Genomic DNA, 20,000 nt, shown 5'->3' on the forward strand with positions numbered 1-20,000 from the left:
GCGAGTGATCTCACCGTGAAGGATGCATTCTACGCCACACTCGAGTCTGTGGTTGATCAGTGCCCCAGACGAGATACACTTCTAGTCTTGGGGGATTTCAATGCATCAACTGGAACTGATAGGGATGGTTATGAGGTGTGTGTTGGTCCCCATGGGTCAGGAAATATGAACCAGAATAGCACTAAGTTCCTTGACTTTGCAAGAAGTCATGGACTTAGGGTGGCTGGTTCATGGTTTCAGCGCCCACAAGCTCATCGCTGGACTTGGTATTCCAACGCTGGCGGTGTGGCAAAGGAGATTGACCATGTCCTCATTGATGGTCGTTGGAGGATGATCCAGAACTGCAGGGTCTACCGGAGTGCTCAGTTCCTCAATACTGACCACAGGCTTGTTGTAGCAACTCTAAAGCTGCACCTAAAATCCTGGAGAATGGTACCATCCCAGCCTAAGCTGGATGTTGCCAAGCTCAGGGATGAGAGAGTAGCTGAGGAGTTTGCGAACAGGCTGAGTGGAAACTTGGGGGGTCTGGGTGCTTTGGGGGGTCCTGAAGAGTTGTGGAGCGCCTTCAAGACCACCGTCCTTGATGTTGCCGGTGGATGCCTTGGAGCTCACCGCAGGGCAAAGAAGAATTTTGTCTCTCAAGGGACACTGGATACCATTGACCAGAGTCGCAGGGCCAGGCTGAATGGCAGAGCTGAGCTGTTCAGGGAGCTGAGGCGTAAAACTGTACGTGCACTGAAGGTGGACAAGGAGGCCTATGTGCGAGGAATCTGTGAGGGGGTAGAGCATCACCTGTGGACAGGTGATTCTCGTCCCGCTTACAGGGGAATTCGCGCATTACGTTCATCCAAGCCCATCCCTCGGAGCACTACAGTTCGAGCAGAGAGTGGTAGGCTCTTGACAGAGGAGTCTGAAGTGAAGGCCCGCTGGGCCGGTTACTTTGAGCGGTTGGACCAGGCTGATCCCCCAACTGTCGAGTTGGGACGTCAAGGGTGTTACAATCCCTGTTGCTGACCCTCGAATCAACTGTGGTCCACCTTCGCTTGTGGAAACACGGGCTGCGGTGAACCAGTTGAAATGGGGCAAAGCTCCAGGGATCTGTAGCATCCATGCCGAACTTCTCAAGGCTGGTGGAAATGCTGCACTCGTGTCGTTGCATGCAGTTTTGTGCTCTGCCTGGAACACAGGCATCATCCCAACTGACTGGAAGAGGGGCCTTGTTGTCCCTCTCTGGAAAGGGAAGGGTGATCGCCAAGACTGCAACAACTACCGAGGGGTGACGCTGCTCTCAGTGCCGGGCAAGGTCTTTGCTCGGATAATTCTTGATAGGGTTCGCCACCATCTGCTTGAGCACCAGCGTCCAGAGCAGTCAGGCTTTACACCAAAGAGGTCAACGATTGACCGTATCCTTGCACTTCGCGTCCTCACCGAACGCAGACGAGAGTTTCGGCAGGGGCTGCTTGCAGCCTATGTTGATCTCTGTAAAGCGTTCGATTCAGTGAATCGGGATGTCCTCTGGAGGATTCTTGGTCTTCGTGGGGTGCCACCAAAACTGATCGATCTGATGTCTGAACTCTACTCTGGTACTGAGAGTGCTGTGAAGTGTGGTGGTACCATCTCTGACTTATTTCCAGTTGTTACTGGAGTTCGTCAGGGATGTGTACTTGCCCCCACACTTTTCAGCACTTGTATGGACTGGATTTTAGGGAGGATGTCGGAGAGATCAAGTTGCGGTGCATCGTTTGGGAATATCAAGATCTCGGACCTTGATTTTGCAGATGATGCAGTCATCTTTGCGGAGACTTTAGAATCCTCTTGGGGGCCCTCGAGGTGCTGAATGAGGAGTCGGAGCAGTTGGGATTACGGGTTTCTTGGGTCAAAACTAAGATCCAGGCTTTCGGTGACATCTTGGATGCTGCTGTCCTGTCTGTGTCTGTTTGTGGTGAGGATGTTGAGGTCGTGGAGAGACTCACTTACCTTGGCAGTGATATTCATGTCTCTGCTGGCTGCGAGTCAGAGGTCAAGAGACGTCTGGGTCGGGCCTGGGGAGTCATGGATTCACTGGATCATGGGGTGTGGCGCTGCTGGTACCTGTGCGGGAGGACGAAAGTCCGAGTCTTCAGGTCCTTGGTACTTCCAGTCTTGCTCTATGGGTGCGAGACTTGGACTCTGACCAAGGATCTGAGACGGAGACTTAATTCCTTTGGTACCAGGTCTCTTCGGAGAATCCTTGGCTATCGCTGGTCGGATTTTGTGTCCAACGAGCGGTTGCTGAGAGAGACTCGGATGAGATTTGTTTCCTGCATAGTCCGTGAGCGTCAGTTGCGGCTGTATGGACATGTGGCTCGTTTTCCTGACGCTGATCCTGCTCACCAGATTCTCTCAGCGAGGGAGTCTCATGAGTGGAGGAGGCCAGTGGGCCGACCACGTGCCTCATGGTTGCAGCAGGTTGACCATCATCTCAAGGAGATGGGGATGGGCCTGGCATCTGCCTGGGGGATGGCCAGACGGAGGCCCCTGGAGTACCGGCGAAAAGTGGACGCAGCGACGCGCTGTTCTGGCACATGCTCCCATACCTGACCTGACCTGATTTTCTGTTGGAGGATCAGCATTATAGTGCAGTGAAATCAAGGCTTGAGACAGGATACAGTGGCCTGCAAAAGTATTCACCTCTCCAAAGGTTTCACATTTTGATACCACCTGTGCTTATTTCATGATACTTTAAAATCAAAGTTCTTGTACTTCTATAAAGTCTTCACAAACTACTCCAAAGTGATAAAGCTAAAAAGAATGGAGATTAAATGTGAATAAGTTAAATTAATAGAGAAAATCAGATGATTCTCAGTTGCATAAGTGTTCATCCCCTTTGCCTCATTAACCATAAATCTCTTCAGGAGCAAATTATTTGTTTGAAAGGTCACAAAATAAGTATGAGGTTTCACCTGTATGTAATCAGTGGTTTAACTAAAAAAAATTAAGCTCCCCCACTTCTCTCAGGAGATTTAAGATGCAACTCATTTGGTCAACCAACAAAGCAAACATGAAGACCAAGGACATTTCAAAAGAAGTCAGAGATAAAGTGGTGGAGAAGCCCTGTTCAGGAGAGGGTTATAATAAAATTTTAAGATCACTCATTATCTCTGAGTATGGTCTAATCATTCATTAGAAAATGAAAGATGTATCATACCACCCAGACTCCACCCAGATCAGGTCGCCCATCCAAACTCAGAAACCAGGGAAACAGGAAACTGGTTCGGGATGTCACTGTGAATCCAACAATGATTTTGAAAGATCTGCAACCCTCTATGTTCGAGATGGGGGGGGGGTCAGTGTTCATCGATCAACAATATCCTGTTCCCTTCACAAATCTGGCAAGAAAGCTCACATGGAGTTTGCAAAAAAGCATCTTAATGACACTGCAGGTGGAATTTGGTGAAATTTTTGGTCTAGATTCAGAGCGTTATATCTGGCGCAAGCCGTACACTGCACACTTCACAGTCAACACCATCCCTACTGTCAAGCATGGTGGTGGCAGCATCATGTTATGAGGCTGCTTTTCATCAGCAGGGACTGGCAAGCTTGTCAGGATTGAAGGGACAATGGATGATGCAATGTAAAGGAGAATCCTTGATAAAAATCTGCTTGAGTCAGCCATGAGTCCGAAACTGGGAAGGAGATTCATATTTCAATGGGACAATGATCCAAAGCGCAAAGCTAAAGCCACACTGGAGTGGCTGAATAAGAAGAAAATAAATGTTCTCAAGTGGCCCAATCAAAGTCTTGACTTGAACTCAACTGAACATTTATGGCGAGACTTTAAGATTGCAATCCATGGATGATCCCCATCAAACTTGGCAGAATTAGAGCAATTTTCACGTAAAGAATGGGCAAAGATTTCACAATCTCACTGTGCAAAGCTGGTAGAGACCTACCCAAAAACACTCATAGCAGTCATTGCTGTAAAAGGTGCTTCCACCAAGTCCTGAATACTTTTGCAACCAGTGAATTTTGATTTGTACATGTGTTTTTGCAGGTATTCCTGACATGTAACCTCCTTCAACGACAAGTGTTTGGTTTGATCTCTTCAGTTATGAATAAAAAAGTTAATTTGAAAAAACGGTTTCTACATAATTTGAAATTTATCGAAATGTGTTATTATTGGTCAGGGGTGAATACCTTTGCAGGCCACTATACCTGTTGATGTCTGCCCATAGCTTGTCTCTCTCACTTCATTGTGTTACAAGACACTGCAGTACTGTGTATTGTCAGTTTCCCCATATTTTAGAAATTGAATGTGAATTAAATTGTTAAAGTCCCAAAACTCTGTGACTATAAGGTTTCCAGCTGATAGCTGAACCTTATATTTTATTTTGTGATGGGGTCCAACAATGTCTCTTCATGCTGGTTCGATTTCACTCTGGCATGAAATGCTGGATAAACGTCTCATAATGTCACCATTTTCTTCAATAAATCATCTTCCTTGCTTTGGTCACGTTCAACGAGCTCTGTTAAAATGGCCACACCAGTTGCCTTTTGATAAAATGTGAGGTACTTTGGCTTTTGCGATTACCTTTTTGAATACCAAGTGAAAATGAATGATCGTTTTCATGTGTAAAAAAAACAAAACACTGACGTCCAATTTGTCTGCAATTTCACATGTAATAATCTGGAAATTCTTAAAATAATGTGTTAACACATTTAATGTTGGCCTCTTAAGTGACAGAAGTCGGTTGCAAGTGAGAACGTTCAAGATTGCTCACCAATTCATGGCCATTTTTATTTACCTCAATGGACCATTAAAACAAACAACTTTGTGAAACACACGCATCATCAAATTATTCAGCATCCCATAATTCCAGCTGACTTGATGTCTGCTTGACAAAAAAAAAGTTAACGATACACCTCAGTTCCGAAAGATACATAGCTATTTTGGCCGCCATATTGCCTTTGCCTGGAATGCTTTAACCAGGATTGATGTCACTTCCTGTATAACTTGCATAGGGTAGAAAATGTCTATTTTAATACAGTATCTAAGGCTTGTGGTGGAGCTGCCACACACCCATCTCACACACGTAGACATACAGAGGAATAGGCGAGACACAACACAGGACTGTTAGACAAGACAAAAAGCCAATGAGCTTGGGGGAAGTGCCGTCACTTCTCGGGGCACTCTGGGTACCAGCGATGCCACAACAATGGTGCCGCTTTTCTCACCGCAGTCAGCAGGACATTTCATCAGGAGGAATTTCCTCCTCCCCATGGATGCCAAGGTATGGTTGTTTGTCCATGCTCTATCCTTTTAAATGCTGAACGTCAAGGAAGGAAGCAGCGCGTACCATTTTTAAAGTCTTTCGTATGACTCGGATAGGGTTTGAACTACTGACCTCCCAGACTTGGAGCAGACACAAACCATTACACCACCGAGTCTGCTAACACGACAGAGGTCGTTGAACAACTTTTCAGCATTGAACTATTATTTTTTACACGTTCTTCAATTAAAGCCACCATCATAAAACAACAGAGTTGTCAAGCACCACTTTCAATATTGATAGTTATATGTAAATTTGTTGTTTACCTGAGAAAACAACTTGCCTGTGAACGAGCTGTGGCTGGCAGATGCATGTCAGGGACAAAAACTGCACCTGGGACACCAAGGATGTTCCCATTAAAACAATGGCGCAAGTGAGCCGCCAACAGGCGCAAGTCAAATGGCCGGTCAACTCGGCCCCCATACACAGCCTCCTCCAGCAAACCTCGAACAAAGTCCCAGCCTGCGAGATTGAGTGAAGAGTCAAGGAGTTTGAGGCAAAAAGTCACAGCACACCAAAATAATTAAATAATGTAAATGTTCTCAGGTTGAAATAAATGAACCTTCCCTATACTAAGAGCTTCTCAATCAGTGGATTATTGGACATGACAACACAATGGTACAGTTTTGTCCTCTTATAAAGATTTCACAATTACCATTATGATCACATTGCATCATATAGATATAATTTTAAATAAGTTATCCAATGTTGCAGAAGGAAGCTAAATGCTACACTGTTGAAACAAACACACATTCACACCATGGTTGGGATGAAAATCTCATCAGATCTCATGAGGAAATTTTCAAGGCAGTTTTCATCTGTGGTGATGTCGAGGGGGTTCATAGCCCCCCGTTGGACTTCGTCCGAAAAGGGGGCTTATGGATTTGGTCTCGATTTTTGTGTCCGTGCATGTGTGCGTCCGCAATCATATCATGGACATGTATGGACCGATTTTATTTGAACTTGGCACAAAGACAACACATGATGGCATACATATGCATGTCATTTTCTTTCGACATCAAATCTAAAATGGCCGACTGGTGGCCATTTTAGTTGTAAAAACAAAACCCGGTGCCAAACATGTCCTCAACCATTTCTTGGACATACATTTACCAAAGTTGTTCAAACTTGGCAAACAAATAACGAATGATGGCTTACATAAGCACGTCATTTTTTTTTGAGATTGGATCCAAAATGGCTGAGTGGTGGCCATTTTAGTTTAAAAAAGAAAACAACCCGGTGTCAAACACATCCTCAACCACTTCTCGGACATGCATTTACTGATGTTGTTCAAATTTGGCACACAGATAATGAATGATGGCTTGCATAAGTACGTCATTTTCTTTCAAGGTCAGCTGCAAGATGGCCGACTGGTGGACATTTTAGTTGTAAAAACGCCAATGTTGAACACGTCCTCAACCATTTCTCGGACATGCATGTACCGATGTTGTTTAAACTTGGCACACAGATAATGAATGATGGCTTACATATGCATGTTAGTTTTTGTCAAGAACAGATCCAAGATGGCCAACTGGTGACCATTTTAGTTGTAAAAAACCCGATGTTGAACACGTCCTCAATCATTTCTCGGACGTGCATGTACCGATATTGTTCAAACTTGGCACACAAATAATGAATCCATGGATCCATCGGGCCCACACTTTGTGCAGAGCGTTGGTGCTGCCTAAGCAGTCTCCTTGGCTATTGGGCACAATCCTGGATAGGTCGCCACTCCAACACAGGATACCAACATGCTGGCACTCATTTTGCCAACCTCGGAAGGAGAACAAGCAGTCATCCCCACCTGGTGTTAATTAAACAGGGGTGGGATTAGAACTCAGGATCCGAGGATCCCAAGCCCATCACCCTAATATTTCAGCCAACACCAGGCATAGATAATGAATGATGGCTTACTTATGCACCTCATTTTTTTTCGAGATCAGATCCAAGATGGCCGACTGGTGGCTATTTTGTTACTTAAATGTGTCCAACCATTTTCTCAGACATGCATGGTCCGATTTTATTCAAATGTGGCACAAGCACAGTACTCTACAAGATGGCATACACATGACCCTCACTTTATTTTGCGATCTGATCAAAGATGGCCGACTGGTAGACTGGCGGCCATTTTAGTTGCACATAAATATGGGCTCGCCCTTTTACTCTGTACAGCAAAATTACTAAAACAACAGGGGCTATGACATTTTATGTCTTTTTTACTTGATGACAACTAAAGTATCTTTCACACAAACAAAAATTAATAAACAAGTGGGATTTAAATGAGTACATCAAGTTAAATTATAATATACTTACTTTGGTCCTTCTTTGTATCTGTAAATATATAAAGACAGAGATCTGTTAGACAGCTTTCTTTTTCTTTTATTCATGTTATGGCAAAACAAATTGCAGCATCAATGTGGACATATACACCACATTTTCGAGACCATTTGGGCGGGGGCAGAGCCGCATGCAGTTATGTTCACAATCAATCTGACTAGTCATGGGCGCGGCTCAGGCGGTGAGAATCAGCCACTTGAACCCGAAAACATAACGCCACTGGTGACCTCATCAGCGGAGGCATAAAAAGCAATACATCTACTTCGAAATGAAAAGATTGCAAGCAATTGAGATCCATGAGGGCGGAGCAAACCCACATGATATCATGTATTTATTACTTTTTGCGGGAATGTTTATCTTGAAACAAATTTTAAAGTAGCCAAAATCAAGTCTGACTATTGTTATTAAGGATGTAAACTTTTATGGTACAAAAGGAAAGTGTAAAAAATGTACCGCACTTCCCTTTCACTTGTATAGTTTGGATTTGATTCCTAACCCCATTATAAACCGTCTGATTGGTGCTAACTTCGAAGGAAGGTTGTTGCATCAAAAAGTGCTCCAACCCTCCGAAGGACCTGAAGCTCAGTGTCTGGTAAGTTATACGAGTTGGCAGTGCCTTAATTAACAAATGTGATTAGATCCAATCCCCAATTTGAGGTTCAATAATGATGGGTGTTCTAAAAGCCACCACCGTAATAACAGACCAGAAAGTCAAATTTCACAAGATAGTTTTTTTCTTTGCTTGAGTTATAGATAAAAGTTGTAACTTGTGAAGAATACAATCGCAAAGGCCTACTTTTGTGAAAGATGCCATATCTTTATTGTGAACAGGACAGCCAGCCTATTCTCTCTCCCACAAAAAAAAATTATGCTTTGGAATGCAGTTCTCCCCGTTGGTACTGCACGAGAAATGCAGTTTTGATCTAAGACTAATGTTATTGCATCAGGAAGTGAAGCAACATTCAACAACTGAGCGGTGAGAATGCTAAAAGAGGTGAGAACACAAATTCCCTGAATCAGAGAAAGAAAATGGGACGAACAGAAAAAAATTCAGAAATTAGTTGAGTGCAATTCCATGACAAAAACTTGCAAAAAAAATCAACATATTCCTAATACTGTTACCTTTGCAGTGGTTGTGTATTATGTCGAAGCCAGCTCGAAGATCAGACTGAGAGAATTCATAAAACTTTGTCCACCCCTGAATGAGAGAAGTTTCATTAATGTATTAAACAAAGTAATATTTCATCATTGTAACTGCCTGAGTACATTTTTTTCATCCCCACAAAAACAAACTGTGTTAATAAAAGGGCAAATAAAAGTTAAGAATAACAAGGATTGTGTTAAAAATGAATGCCATGTGGACAAACAATTGTCTATTTGATAAATATACTGTTGCGGGCCGGAGGTCGGGTGAGAAGACCACGATGGGAGAAGCTATCTCAGGTTCCCACCAGACTCCCCGGAATTGTAGGCCGTCGCACACGGATAATTACGTAACGCGGCGGGTAGCTAACCCACCGTGAACACCAATAACTCAATCGCGAGACCTAGGGTCCTCCCGTCTATGGGTTAACTGGGTTACCTAATTAATCACGTGATTTAATTACCGGGGAACACACCCTCGGTACGCCTTGTACGAACCGGATCACTCTACCGGATCGGATGCAGCCGAGCGACACTGCCAAGGACGTACCGGCTAAAAGGAACGGATTGTTGGGAATAAAGTCCGGGTTAAGCTAGGATTCGGACCTTGCTGAATCAATGAAAGAACAGACAAAAACGAGCTGGGAACATTTCTAATAATAATTTATTTACAAGTAAGTGAGGAAAGTTATGTGGTACAGTGAATAGTTTTATTGGTGTGTGTAATGCAGGGATAGAAAGAAGCGTGAGGCGTGATAATGTACAAGCAACTTACAAAAGCAGACACAGAGCAGGACCTAACCCGGAATAATAATAATAATAACCTTCTGCAATCTTAACTTACGAGGACAGGTACCAGGACACACACAGTTAATGAAGAAATTAACACAGTTAATACCAGTTAATGAAGAGAAAAAGGAGGAGAGGAGATGAGGCTAACGGTCTCTGAATACCTTGCACGATTGCCCGATCGCACCACCAATACACTTTGGGGGGGATGCTCCGCTGGGCGATATCCCCCTGACAGCTGGAATGCCGTTTGCTTCGTGGCACTTCGTGCAGCTAGCGTCGTCCAGAGAATGAGACACGACCGTCGGGCGTGAAGTCGGATTGGTAGGTGGGACCAGGTGGGTGGGTGGAGTCAGTGACGTGTGGGTGGAGAAGTGGAGGCGGAGTCGCGGCGATCATGACAGAAGGTGGAGTCGAGATCCAGCGCATGAGAGAGAGTGAGAGAACGGATTCGCCATCCGCCTTTCATAAACCCCGCAGGCGGGGCGGGGGGCGACCCCGAAGCGACGCGTCTTCACCCGAACCGGGCGCTCTGATTGACCCCGGCCCTTGTGCGGCCCGGCCACGATGGCTGGAAACGGCTCCACTCCACTTCTGGCAAGATGACTCCAAGCTGTAGAATCGTTTCGCTCCGACCTCATGACATGATATGCATTGCCCTGCACCGAACTCCGCGACATGAATTGCCTTGCACTAACTCCTGGACCGTGCCCCAATGATCAGCCGAGGGTCATGTCGGCCCCGCATGCCCGCTCGGGCATCCCCGGCTAGCGCTGGTCAATGTGCCTGCTCCATGATGCGCCATGCAGCCCGAGCTCTACAGCATGCCCCTGCCGGATCGTGGCTTCGCTGGCCAGAGAGGCGAGAAGGTAAAATGTAATGGCAAACCCATGCACAGACGGTAAGATGTGTTCATTTGTGCCCTGCTCTGTACGATAATAAAGTGTCGCGAGCGGCACACGGGTCTGCCTTCAAGCACGTTCCGCACAGTGCACGCGGATCCGCCATTAAGCACATGGCCAGCACTCGCGTTTGCCCGATCTAATGAAATCCAGAAATGAGTCGAAAAGAACGAGCCGCGAGTGTCTTACACACTTGTGTTCCATACAGTGCGCGCGGATCCGCCATCAAGCACGTGGCCAGCACTCGCGTCTGCCCGATTCTGTTATCGTGTGCCCAGGGCAAAACTCGATCTGTGTTAGGAATTGAGGGAAACGATCGGATATAATAATTAGATAGAGGTATGGAGGGAAAAGAAGATGCCGATATAATGAAATCCAGAAATGGGTTGAAACGAAAGAGCCGCTAGTGTCTTGCACACTTGTGTTCCATACAACGTGGCGTAGTTGTTGCGGCTTTCTATTCCCCTTCCCCGGCCGCAGCACATGCTGCATGTGTTGGCCTCTGTGAGGACGCAAATTCGGATTTACCTCAGGAATAAGCAGAAAGGTCAGGTCAGGTATGGGAGCATGTGCCAGAACAGCACGTCGCTGCGTCCACTTTCCGCCGGTACTCCAGGGGCCTCCGTCTGGCCATCCCCCAGGCAGATGCCAGGCCCATCCCCATCTCCTTGAGATGATGGTCAACCTGTTGCAACCATGAGGTACGTGGTCGACCCACTGGCCTCCTCCACTCATGAGACTCCCTCGCTGAGAGAATCTGGTGAGCAGGATCAGAGTCAGGAAAACGAGCCACATGTTCATACAGCCGCAACTGACGCTCACGGACTATGCAGGTAACAAATCTCATCCGAGTCTCTCTCAGCAACCGCTCGTTGGACACAAAATCCGACCAGCGATAGCCAAGGATTCTCCGAAGAGACCTGGTACCAAAGGAATTAAGTCTCCGTCTCAGATCCTTGGTCAGAGTCCAAGTCTCGCACCCATACAGCAAGACTGGAAGTACCAAGGACCTGAAGACTCGGACTTTCGTCCTCCCGCACAGGTACCGGCAGCGCCACACCCCATGATCCAGTGAATCCATGACTCCCCAGGCCCGACCCAGACGTCTATTGACCTCTGACTCGCAGCCAGCAGAGACATGAATATCACTGCCAAGGTAAGTGAATCTCTCCATGACCTCAACATCCTCACCACAAACAGACACAGACAGGACAGCAGCATCCAAGATGTCACCGAAAGCCTGGATCTTAGTTTTGACCTAAGAAACCCGTAATCCCAACGGCTCCGACTCCTCATTCAGCACCTCGAGGGCCCCCAAGAGGATGTCTAAAGTCTCCGCAAAGATGACTGCATCATCTGCAAAGTCAAGGTCCGAGATCTTGACATTCCCAAATGACGCACCACAACTTGATCTCTCCGACATTCTCCCTAGAATCCAGTCCATACAAGTGCTGAAAAGTGTGGGGGCAAGTACACATCCCTGACGAACTCCAGTAACAACTGCAAATAAGTCAGAGATGGTACCACCACACTTCACAGCACTCTCAGTACCAGAGTAGAGTTCAGACATCAGATCGATCAGTTTCGGTGGCACCCCACGAAGACCAAGAATCCTCCAGAGGACATCCCGATTCACTGAATCGAACGCTTTACAGAGATCAACATAGGCTGCAAGCAGCCCCTGCCAAAACTCTCGTCTGCGTTCGGTGAGGACACGAAGTGCAAGGATACGGTCAATCGTTGACCTCTTTGGTGTAAAGCCTGACTGCTCTGGACGCTGGTGCTCAAGCAGATGGTGGCGAACCCTATCGAGAATTATCCGAGCAAAGACCTTGCCCGGCACTGAGAGCAGCGTCACCCCTCGGTAGTTGTTGCAGTCTTGGCGATCACCCTTCCCTTTCCAGAGAGGGACAACAAGGCCCCTCTTCCAGTCAGTTGGGATGATGCCTGTGTTCCAGGCAGAGCACAAAACTGCATGCAACGACACGAGTGCAGCATTTCCACCAGCCTTGAGAAGTTCGGCATGGATGCCACAGATCCCTGGAGCTTTGCCCCGTTTCAACTGGTTCACCGCAGCCCGTGTTTCCACAAGCGTAGGTGGACCACAGTTGATTCGAGGGTCAGCAACAGGGATTGTAACACCTTTGACGTCCAACTCGACAGTTGGGGGATCAGCCTGGTACAACTGCTCAAAGTAACCGGCCCAGCGGGCCTTCACTTCAGACTCCTCTGTCAAGAGCCTACCACGCTCTGCTCGAACTGTAGTGCTCCGAGGGATGGGCTTGGATGAACGTAATGCGCGAATTCCCCTGTAAGCGGGACGAGAATCACCTGTCCACAGGTGATGCTCTACCCCCTCACAGATTCCTCGCACATAGGCCTCCTGGTCCACCTTCAGTGCACGTACAGTTTTACGCCTCAGCTCCCTGAACAGCTCAGCTCTGCCATTCAGCCTGGCCCTGCGACTCTGGTCAATGGTATCCAGTGTCCCTTGAGAGACAAAATTCTTCTTTGCCCTGCGGTGAGCTCCAAGGCATCCACCGGCAACATCAAGGAGAGTGGTCTTGAAGGCGCTCCACAACTCTTCAGGACCCCCCAAAGTACCCAGACCCCCCAAGTGTCCACTCAGCCTGTTCGAAAACTCCTTAGCTACTCTCTCATCCCTGAGCTTGGCAACATCCAGCCTCGGCTGGGATGGTACCATTCTCCAGGATTTAAGGTGCAGCTTTAGAGTTGCTACAACAAGCCTGTGGTCAGTATTGAGGAACTGAGCACTCCGGTAGACCCTGCAGTTCTGGATCATACTCCAACGACCGTCAATGAGGACATGGTCAATCTCCTTTGCCACACCGCCAGCGTTGGAATACCAAGTCCAGCGATGAACTTGTGGGCGCTGAAACCATGAACCACCCACCCTAAGTCCATGACTTCTTGCAAAGTCAAGGAACTTAGTGCTATTCTGGTTCATAGTTCCTGACCCATGGGGACCAACACACACCTCATAACCATCCCTATCAGTTCCAGTTGATGCATTGAAATCCCCCAAGACTAGAAGTGTATCTCGTCTGGGGCACTGATCAACCACAGACTCGAGTGTGGCGTAGAATGCATCCTTCACGGTGAGATCACTCGCCTCAGTCGGAGCATAAACAGAGACCAGGGAAATGACACCGAAGGAGTGACGAATCCTTAATCTCATAATACGCTCGTTGACCGGTGTTACCTCAATTATCATTGGGGTCAGCTTATTGGACACAGCTCCAGCAACTCCTTGGGTATGTTAACCATCAAAGCGACCAGACCAATAGTAGGTGTAACCACCCACCATTATCTCTCCGCAATCTGGTCTCCGAACCTCAGAGAGAGCTGCAATCCCGATGTCCAAACGCTTGAGCTCAGATGATAACAGAGACAGGTGATCATCCTCTCTTAGGGATAGGACATTCCAGGCACCCACCCGAAGGGACCGCCTCAGGTTAACCCAAGGAGACCACCGTCTGGTGGACGACACCTCAGCACCACTCCGACACACTCTCCCGCAATCTGACCCAGGGATGTTACCCCGTGGTTTCCCTCCTATCAAAGATTGGGGGTCCCGAAGGCTTTGCCCCAATCCCGTCATCCGGTGAGCTGCCCTGCGAAGGGAAGCTGCACAGGAGGTACTCCCACAGAGTGGGTTTTCAGATTTTTTTGCGTTTTTGCGTTTTGCGGAATGAAGGGTTTTACGGTGGCCGGAGTGCAAATCCTGCCACCAACCTCCTAATAAGAAGTGACCCAACTGCAGGAGGACGTCCGCAGACACAGTTGGGCACTAGATATGGATGGCCGTTGGCTCACAAGGAGCTCCTCCGCCCTTTGACAGGTTTTGTTTTTAATCCTGCTGGGTGTCCATATCCAAACACCCTCCTCACCAGAAAACCTGGTGGGGGAGACGGTTTAGTCGCCGACAACCCGACCATGGAACAGGTTAGTACAGGTTTACATGGTACCTGTAGCAGGTCACAGATAGAACCTGACCTGACATACATAAGCAGAAATAAGCAGAAAAGCAGACATAATAAGCAGAAAAGAAGAGTAGAAATGGAGTTAGTGGTGTAAACAGACCTAGCTATGACATCCGCGCAACGCACGTCCTGTTGTCCCGCAAAACAAAAGGGAAGGGACTATCTAAATGTACATTAATGGAATAACTGTCTTGGGACCGCTGTATGATGGTTGCTATTGCTTTGGAGGGATGCGGTTCCGAGAAACGCAACAATACCTTCGCTAAATTCTAAATTACTCACATGAGGGGTGGGGTGGGGAAGGAGATTGTTTATTAATTACACCCCGAGGGTTTGGATTGAATAAGATTTAAAAATGGATGTGGGGAAGATAACAGAGATTAAGAAGGGTGAGGGATTGTGGGATGTGTGTTGAGAGAGGGTAAATGGGGTTGAGAGGAGATAAGAGTGCAATGAGGGGAGGGTGGGATGGGCTGTTTATGACCCCAACATGGAGAAGAACAGGAGATTCAAAACTTTTGCCATCTTTGTGAATAAAACAAATATATGAACCATTAGTTGCTGTTGGAATGGCATTTAAGAATAGTCCATGCTCATCATAGTTTCTACATCATCAGGATGTGGTGAGTGGTATCGGAAGAGCTTTGGTTCTTCACGAGTTTTTGGTATCAATAGAAGTCCTTCCACCAGCATGAGTTGCCGAGTTAACAGTAGTAAATGAAAGCTGAGAACTCTACCCTCAATTGGTTTTGGTTTTGTGTGTTACCAAACTGATGGTCAAATGACAAGCTGTGCTGAGTTTTTATTATTTTTTGTATACCTTGTCGAGGCTCATGTGAGAGCTAACACACAACACACAGCAAGGGGGACATGAGACAAGAGGGGAGGGAGTGGGAAGGACAAAACAGTGGGGAACAGAGACATTAGGAGATCTGTGGAAGGGAGAGGGATGGGACGGGGAACATGGGGAATAGAAGATGGACATTACAGGGTCTTTCAGGAATGAAAGCAGGGAATTTGATGGAGGTGGGGTTGAGGTGGATTAATGGGGGAAGAAAAGATCGAGGATTTGGATGGGGGATGATAAGAGGTGGTGGTGAACAGCTGTTTTGAAGGCCTAGAGGGAAGAATGGGAATGAATAGAGTGAGGGAGTTTATTCCAAAGGCGGAAAAAAAGAGGAATGAAAGAGTGAAGGTGAGCAGTGATTCGTGATTTTGGTAGTTTTACCAGGAGGGGGTTGTTGGCGTACCTTGAGCGCCCTGTGGAAATGTGGTGGGGACAAATCGCAGAGAGAGCAGGGGGGGCGAGGCTGGAGAGGCGACGGTAGAAGACAGAAAGACCACCGGCCAACCTGCGGTGATTGAGTGAGAGGCCCAAAGACTCAGCCTCATTGCGGGGGATACCAATGATGCGAAATGCCTTGGTTTCTACAGCGTGAAGCCGAGAAGGGTGGGAGGCAGGAGCACCAGCCCAGAGGAGAGAGCAGTACTCCATCAGGCTGCGGACAAAAGCTTTGTAAGTGGTCAGGAGGTCAGGTGGGCTGAGGAAGGACTTTGCACGACAGAGGATTCCCAGTTGGCGAATGGCTTTGGAGGTGAGGTTTGAAATGTGGCTTTCCCAGGAAAGGTCATGGCAGATAGTGAGACCCAGAAGCTTGAAAGAAAGGACTTCTTCCAGAGGATTGTTGAGAAAGTGGATGAGGGGGTTTCTGAACGGTCCTTTCAGAGAGACATAGTGAGATTTGTCCGGATTGAAAGACATGTTCCATGTGTTGGACCAGTTTGTGATTTTATCCAGATCTGCAGTGAGTGAAGAAGCTGCTGCTTGCTGGTCTGAGGGATGACCGATGGTACAGCAGAGGGTGGAGTCATCAGCAAATAGATATAGAGGATTTTCCAGAGAGTCGGAGAGATCATTGATGAAAACCAGAAAAGAACAGTGCCCAGAACGCTACCTTGAGGAACTCCAGTCTGGACAGGAAGAGGGGATGAAAGAACTCCATTTCGGGCCACACGTTGACTGCGACAGGAGAGGAAATCTGAGAGCCATGAGTGCAGCTGGCCATGGATACCATAGGAAGAGAGTTTGGTGAGCAGGGCAGGGTGTCAGACTGTGTCAAAAGCACGTGATATGTCCAGGGATTCGGCTCGGATTTCCTGTCTGGCATTGAGGACCTCCATCCATTGTTGGGAGAGCAGAAGCAGCATATCCAGGGTAGAGTGACCTGGTCTGAAACCAAATTGATGATCGGAAATCAAGCCATTGGAGAAGAGGAAGGATTTAACGTCTGAAGCGATGATGGATTCCATCACCTTGCTGATGGTTGGGAGAAGGCTGATTGGTCTGTAGTTGCAGGGATTTGTTTTTGCACCTTTTTTGTGCAGGGCAGTGATGTTAGCAGATTTCCAAGCAGATGGGAGATGACCATGGGCAAATGAGAGGATGAATAGAACAGAGAGAGGGTGAGCAAGAGCAGAAGAGCAGGCTCTGAGGACATGTGGGCTGATGCCGTCTGGACCGGATGCAGAATCTGAGTCGAGATTTAACAGCAAGCTCTCCACCTTGTCAGGAGAAAATGACACAGAGTCCAGGGACAGTTGGGTGCGACTGGGTAAGGTGGGTAGAGAAAGTGATGGGTTTTGGACACAAGATTTAGCTGCAAACACCGAGTTTAGGCATTCAGCTTTTCACGTGCGGTATCAGCAGTCCGGCCATTTGAGGTAAGGGAGGGGATGGAGGGGGAACATACACCAGAAACAGATTTGATTAGACGCCACCAGGATTTTGAGGAGGGAGAGAGGTTTGAAAGTTCAGACTTGAGGTGAGAAAGATGTTGTTTTCTGGCTCTCCTGGGGGTAGATACACACTTGTTCCGAGCTTTATGGAAGGAACTGAGATTGCACTCAGTTGGGTTTGCTTTCCATGAGACAAAGGCAAGTTGTTTCAGGACAACTGCCTCACCACAAGCTTCAGTGAACCAAGGGCGGGAGGAAGGGTAGAACAAATGACGACGAGAGGGGATAAATCTGTGCATGAGGGAGAGCAAGTTTCTTTGAAAGAATTCCCAGGATGAGTTAAGACTCCAACTGTGAATCGTAGCCACACTGTCTTTGGTTGTTCGCTCACTTGGTTTTGTAATGTGATCAGTAAACCCCCCTCCCGCCCCCCAAAAAACAAATGACACACACTATCTACTTAAATATATGAGTGACTGAGGGTAACTTCAGATGTATAGAGATGGATTGAGTATAGAAATGTTTCATCCTCGTGTGGAACGTTCAGCAAGTACGATGTCACACGAGCCAATTTCAAACTGAGATTGCCAACAAGGAAGTCAAAAAGGCACCTTTATAAACAAGCCAATTATCTCTGATCAATCCCTAAAAAGGAAAAATTAGTTTTGCAATCTTTCATTAAAGATCAACTTTTCAACTATTGTTGTTTCATTTTTATTTTGAAAAAAAAACAGCAAAAGAAAAAATAAAAAAAAAACCAGACAACAACCTTGTTTTGTTTTTTTAACCTTTATCTCTACTTTCATCGATTTAACAATTTCTTGTTTCCATTATATTGATTAGTCTAGTTTAGTCAAATTGTTTTTAATTGCTGTTTTTGTAAATACATTCTTCATTTACATCATGCAATTTTTTTATTCAAATATCCACATTTTGCTATTTTGATTTCAGAACTTGTGTTCAAAATACAAATTATTATTCCTTTTCACATACAAAGTCTAGGCCAATGGAAAAGTGAGGTTATGGAGGATAAAAGCAAGCACAGAAACAGTGAGGCAGTGGGAGAGCTTGGAGGGTGAAAGGATAGAAAAGAAATGGGTTGGAATAGAAGACGACCTGAGATGGCAGTGCACTTCTAACATGAAGCTCTGGAGGGAAGAGTGGCATTGAAAAGACCAATGAAAAAGTTTCCAAAAGCAGGAGAAGAGAGTAAAAAGGAGCGGGCGATTTCTGAAAGAAAAAATGTAACCTGAAAGAACTGGGAAGGGACAGGAGGAGGATATGGAAGAGGGAGAGAAGTGGGACAAACCAAAGGCCACCAACCCATCCACAACGATAGAGTTGCAGGCCCTGTGATTCTGCTTCCTTACAGGAGATTATTTAGCCACTTTCGTGTACTTTTATTTTTTTCTTCTCCAAACTGAATGCACGACGTGGATACTTTAAATATTTAATGATGGTATTGAATGGAATATACAGTGTGGGATTAGCTGGCTTGGGCCTATTTTCATCGACCTTTCAGTGATGCTGCAGCAATTTCTGCCATTTATGGGCTGCCAAGTATCACACACCGTTTGTGGTCCGTTTAAAGTAGTAAGGTGATTGGCTCTAACCTCTACAACCTGTATTTGAGCCAATATGAAGAGAAGGCAGCACAATAAATCCTGCAATACAATTCAGCCCAGATGTACATCTTTGTGGGGCATTAGAGCTCGGTGCCATTAGGCCATGCTGTGAAAATTTCCAGTTATCTTGAATTACCCAAAGAGGACTGTGCAGCTATCATGCTGAAACATAGTTTTAAAAAAAATAAACTTCCTCAACAATCACTCTGAAACAGCTGCTTCAGATGAACATATTATTCAGAGCAGTATAAAGGGGTGTAGAAAAGGCAGCAGGGCACGGTGATAGAGAAAGTGACCTGCGGGATGTAGTTGCAGCGCTCCTGGCAGACCCCATGGAACCAGGCAAGGGCGAAAATAGCATGTGCTCGTGCGAGCAGGCCACTGTCCTGTCCCAAAGCTCCAGTCTCTTCCCAGTGCTCGTATGAACGCAGAAGGTTCTGCTTTAGCCCTGGAGGAGCCTGTCAGACATATGCATCGGTACAGCTTGAGTCGTAGCCTGAATTCTGCTGTTCCGTGCAAAAGAACTCCACACTGCATCTAGAAAGCATTGAAATATCCCAACTGTGACCCTGCTCCTCACTGTTCGGTTCTGCTCACAGATCCATTATGTTTAAAAATGTAATTGTTTATCTTAGATGACAGTCAGCACAGACCTGTGAGATAGTTTTAGTTCAACAGCAGAGCTTCAAAAACAGATAGCTACTCTGAAGTTAAATGCTATACTTTACTTCTTTTTTTTTACATGAGTGTATGCTGTACTCCAACATTGTATATTTATAGTAGCACTGCAAAATGTTGTATTGTACTGTACATTTTGCTGCATTATAGGGCTTTATCATGTTGTACTTGTGCAGCAATCAGGACCTCATATGACAGCTTCAGGCTGGCCTGCAGTAGGTTTGGGGGTAGGTTCGGATGAGGCTCAGCTGTGAGCCACAGGCGGAAACCATCATTGGGAGAAAGATCATTCAGCTCCTGCAAAGATCATTCAACCACATTCAATCAGCACCTGACATGTACCCAATTCAACAGAAGCACACGAATCACTAGAACAGCACACGGTGGAGCGCATACCTCCGCCCGCCGAACATTAAGTACATTTTGTAGCCAGCCCACTAATAGGCTGAATCTGGATTCCATTCCTTAACCAAAATC

General features: G+C 46.5%; 1 protein-coding gene and 1 long non-coding RNA gene across 10 annotated transcripts in view; one reads left to right on the forward strand and one right to left on the reverse strand.

Moving 5' to 3' along the window:
- LOC147027032 (uncharacterized) overlaps positions 1-20,000 on the forward strand; it is a 215,886-nt gene that overhangs the window by 56,118 nt on the left and 139,768 nt on the right. Inside the window, exon 3 of one of the 2 annotated variants that reach the window (XR_015058644.1) lies at positions 4,034-4,488. The exons of the other annotated variant lie outside the window; for it this stretch is intronic. This is a non-coding gene — a long non-coding RNA (uncharacterized LOC147027032). Of the gene's footprint in view, positions 1-4,033; positions 4,489-20,000 lie in introns of those variants that run through there. 2 annotated transcript variants of the gene reach the window in all.
- Positions 1-20,000, reverse strand: part of DYNC2H1 (dynein cytoplasmic 2 heavy chain 1) — a 326,677-nt gene that overhangs the window by 24,553 nt on the left and 282,124 nt on the right. For 7 of the 8 annotated variants that reach the window (XM_085883078.1, XM_085883083.1, XM_085883079.1 and 4 more), the window contains 5 exons: positions 19,710-19,820; positions 19,142-19,303; positions 8,769-8,844; positions 7,623-7,640; positions 5,593-5,771 (listed from right to left, as the gene is read on the reverse strand). In XM_085883078.1, coding sequence (XP_085739204.1) covers positions 5,593-5,771; positions 7,623-7,640; positions 8,769-8,844; positions 19,142-19,303; positions 19,710-19,820 — 546 coding nt within the window. Of the gene's footprint in view, positions 1-5,592; positions 5,772-7,622; positions 7,641-8,768; positions 8,845-19,141; positions 19,304-19,709; positions 19,821-20,000 lie in introns of those variants that run through there. The other variant, XR_015058641.1, reaches the window with a different exon arrangement.

This window comes from Eptatretus burgeri, chromosome 5 (genome assembly GCF_056783735.1).
Source record: "Eptatretus burgeri isolate ZD-2024b chromosome 5, Ebu_testis_v1, whole genome shotgun sequence".
Taxonomy (NCBI): domain Eukaryota; kingdom Metazoa; phylum Chordata; class Myxini; order Myxiniformes; family Myxinidae; genus Eptatretus; species Eptatretus burgeri.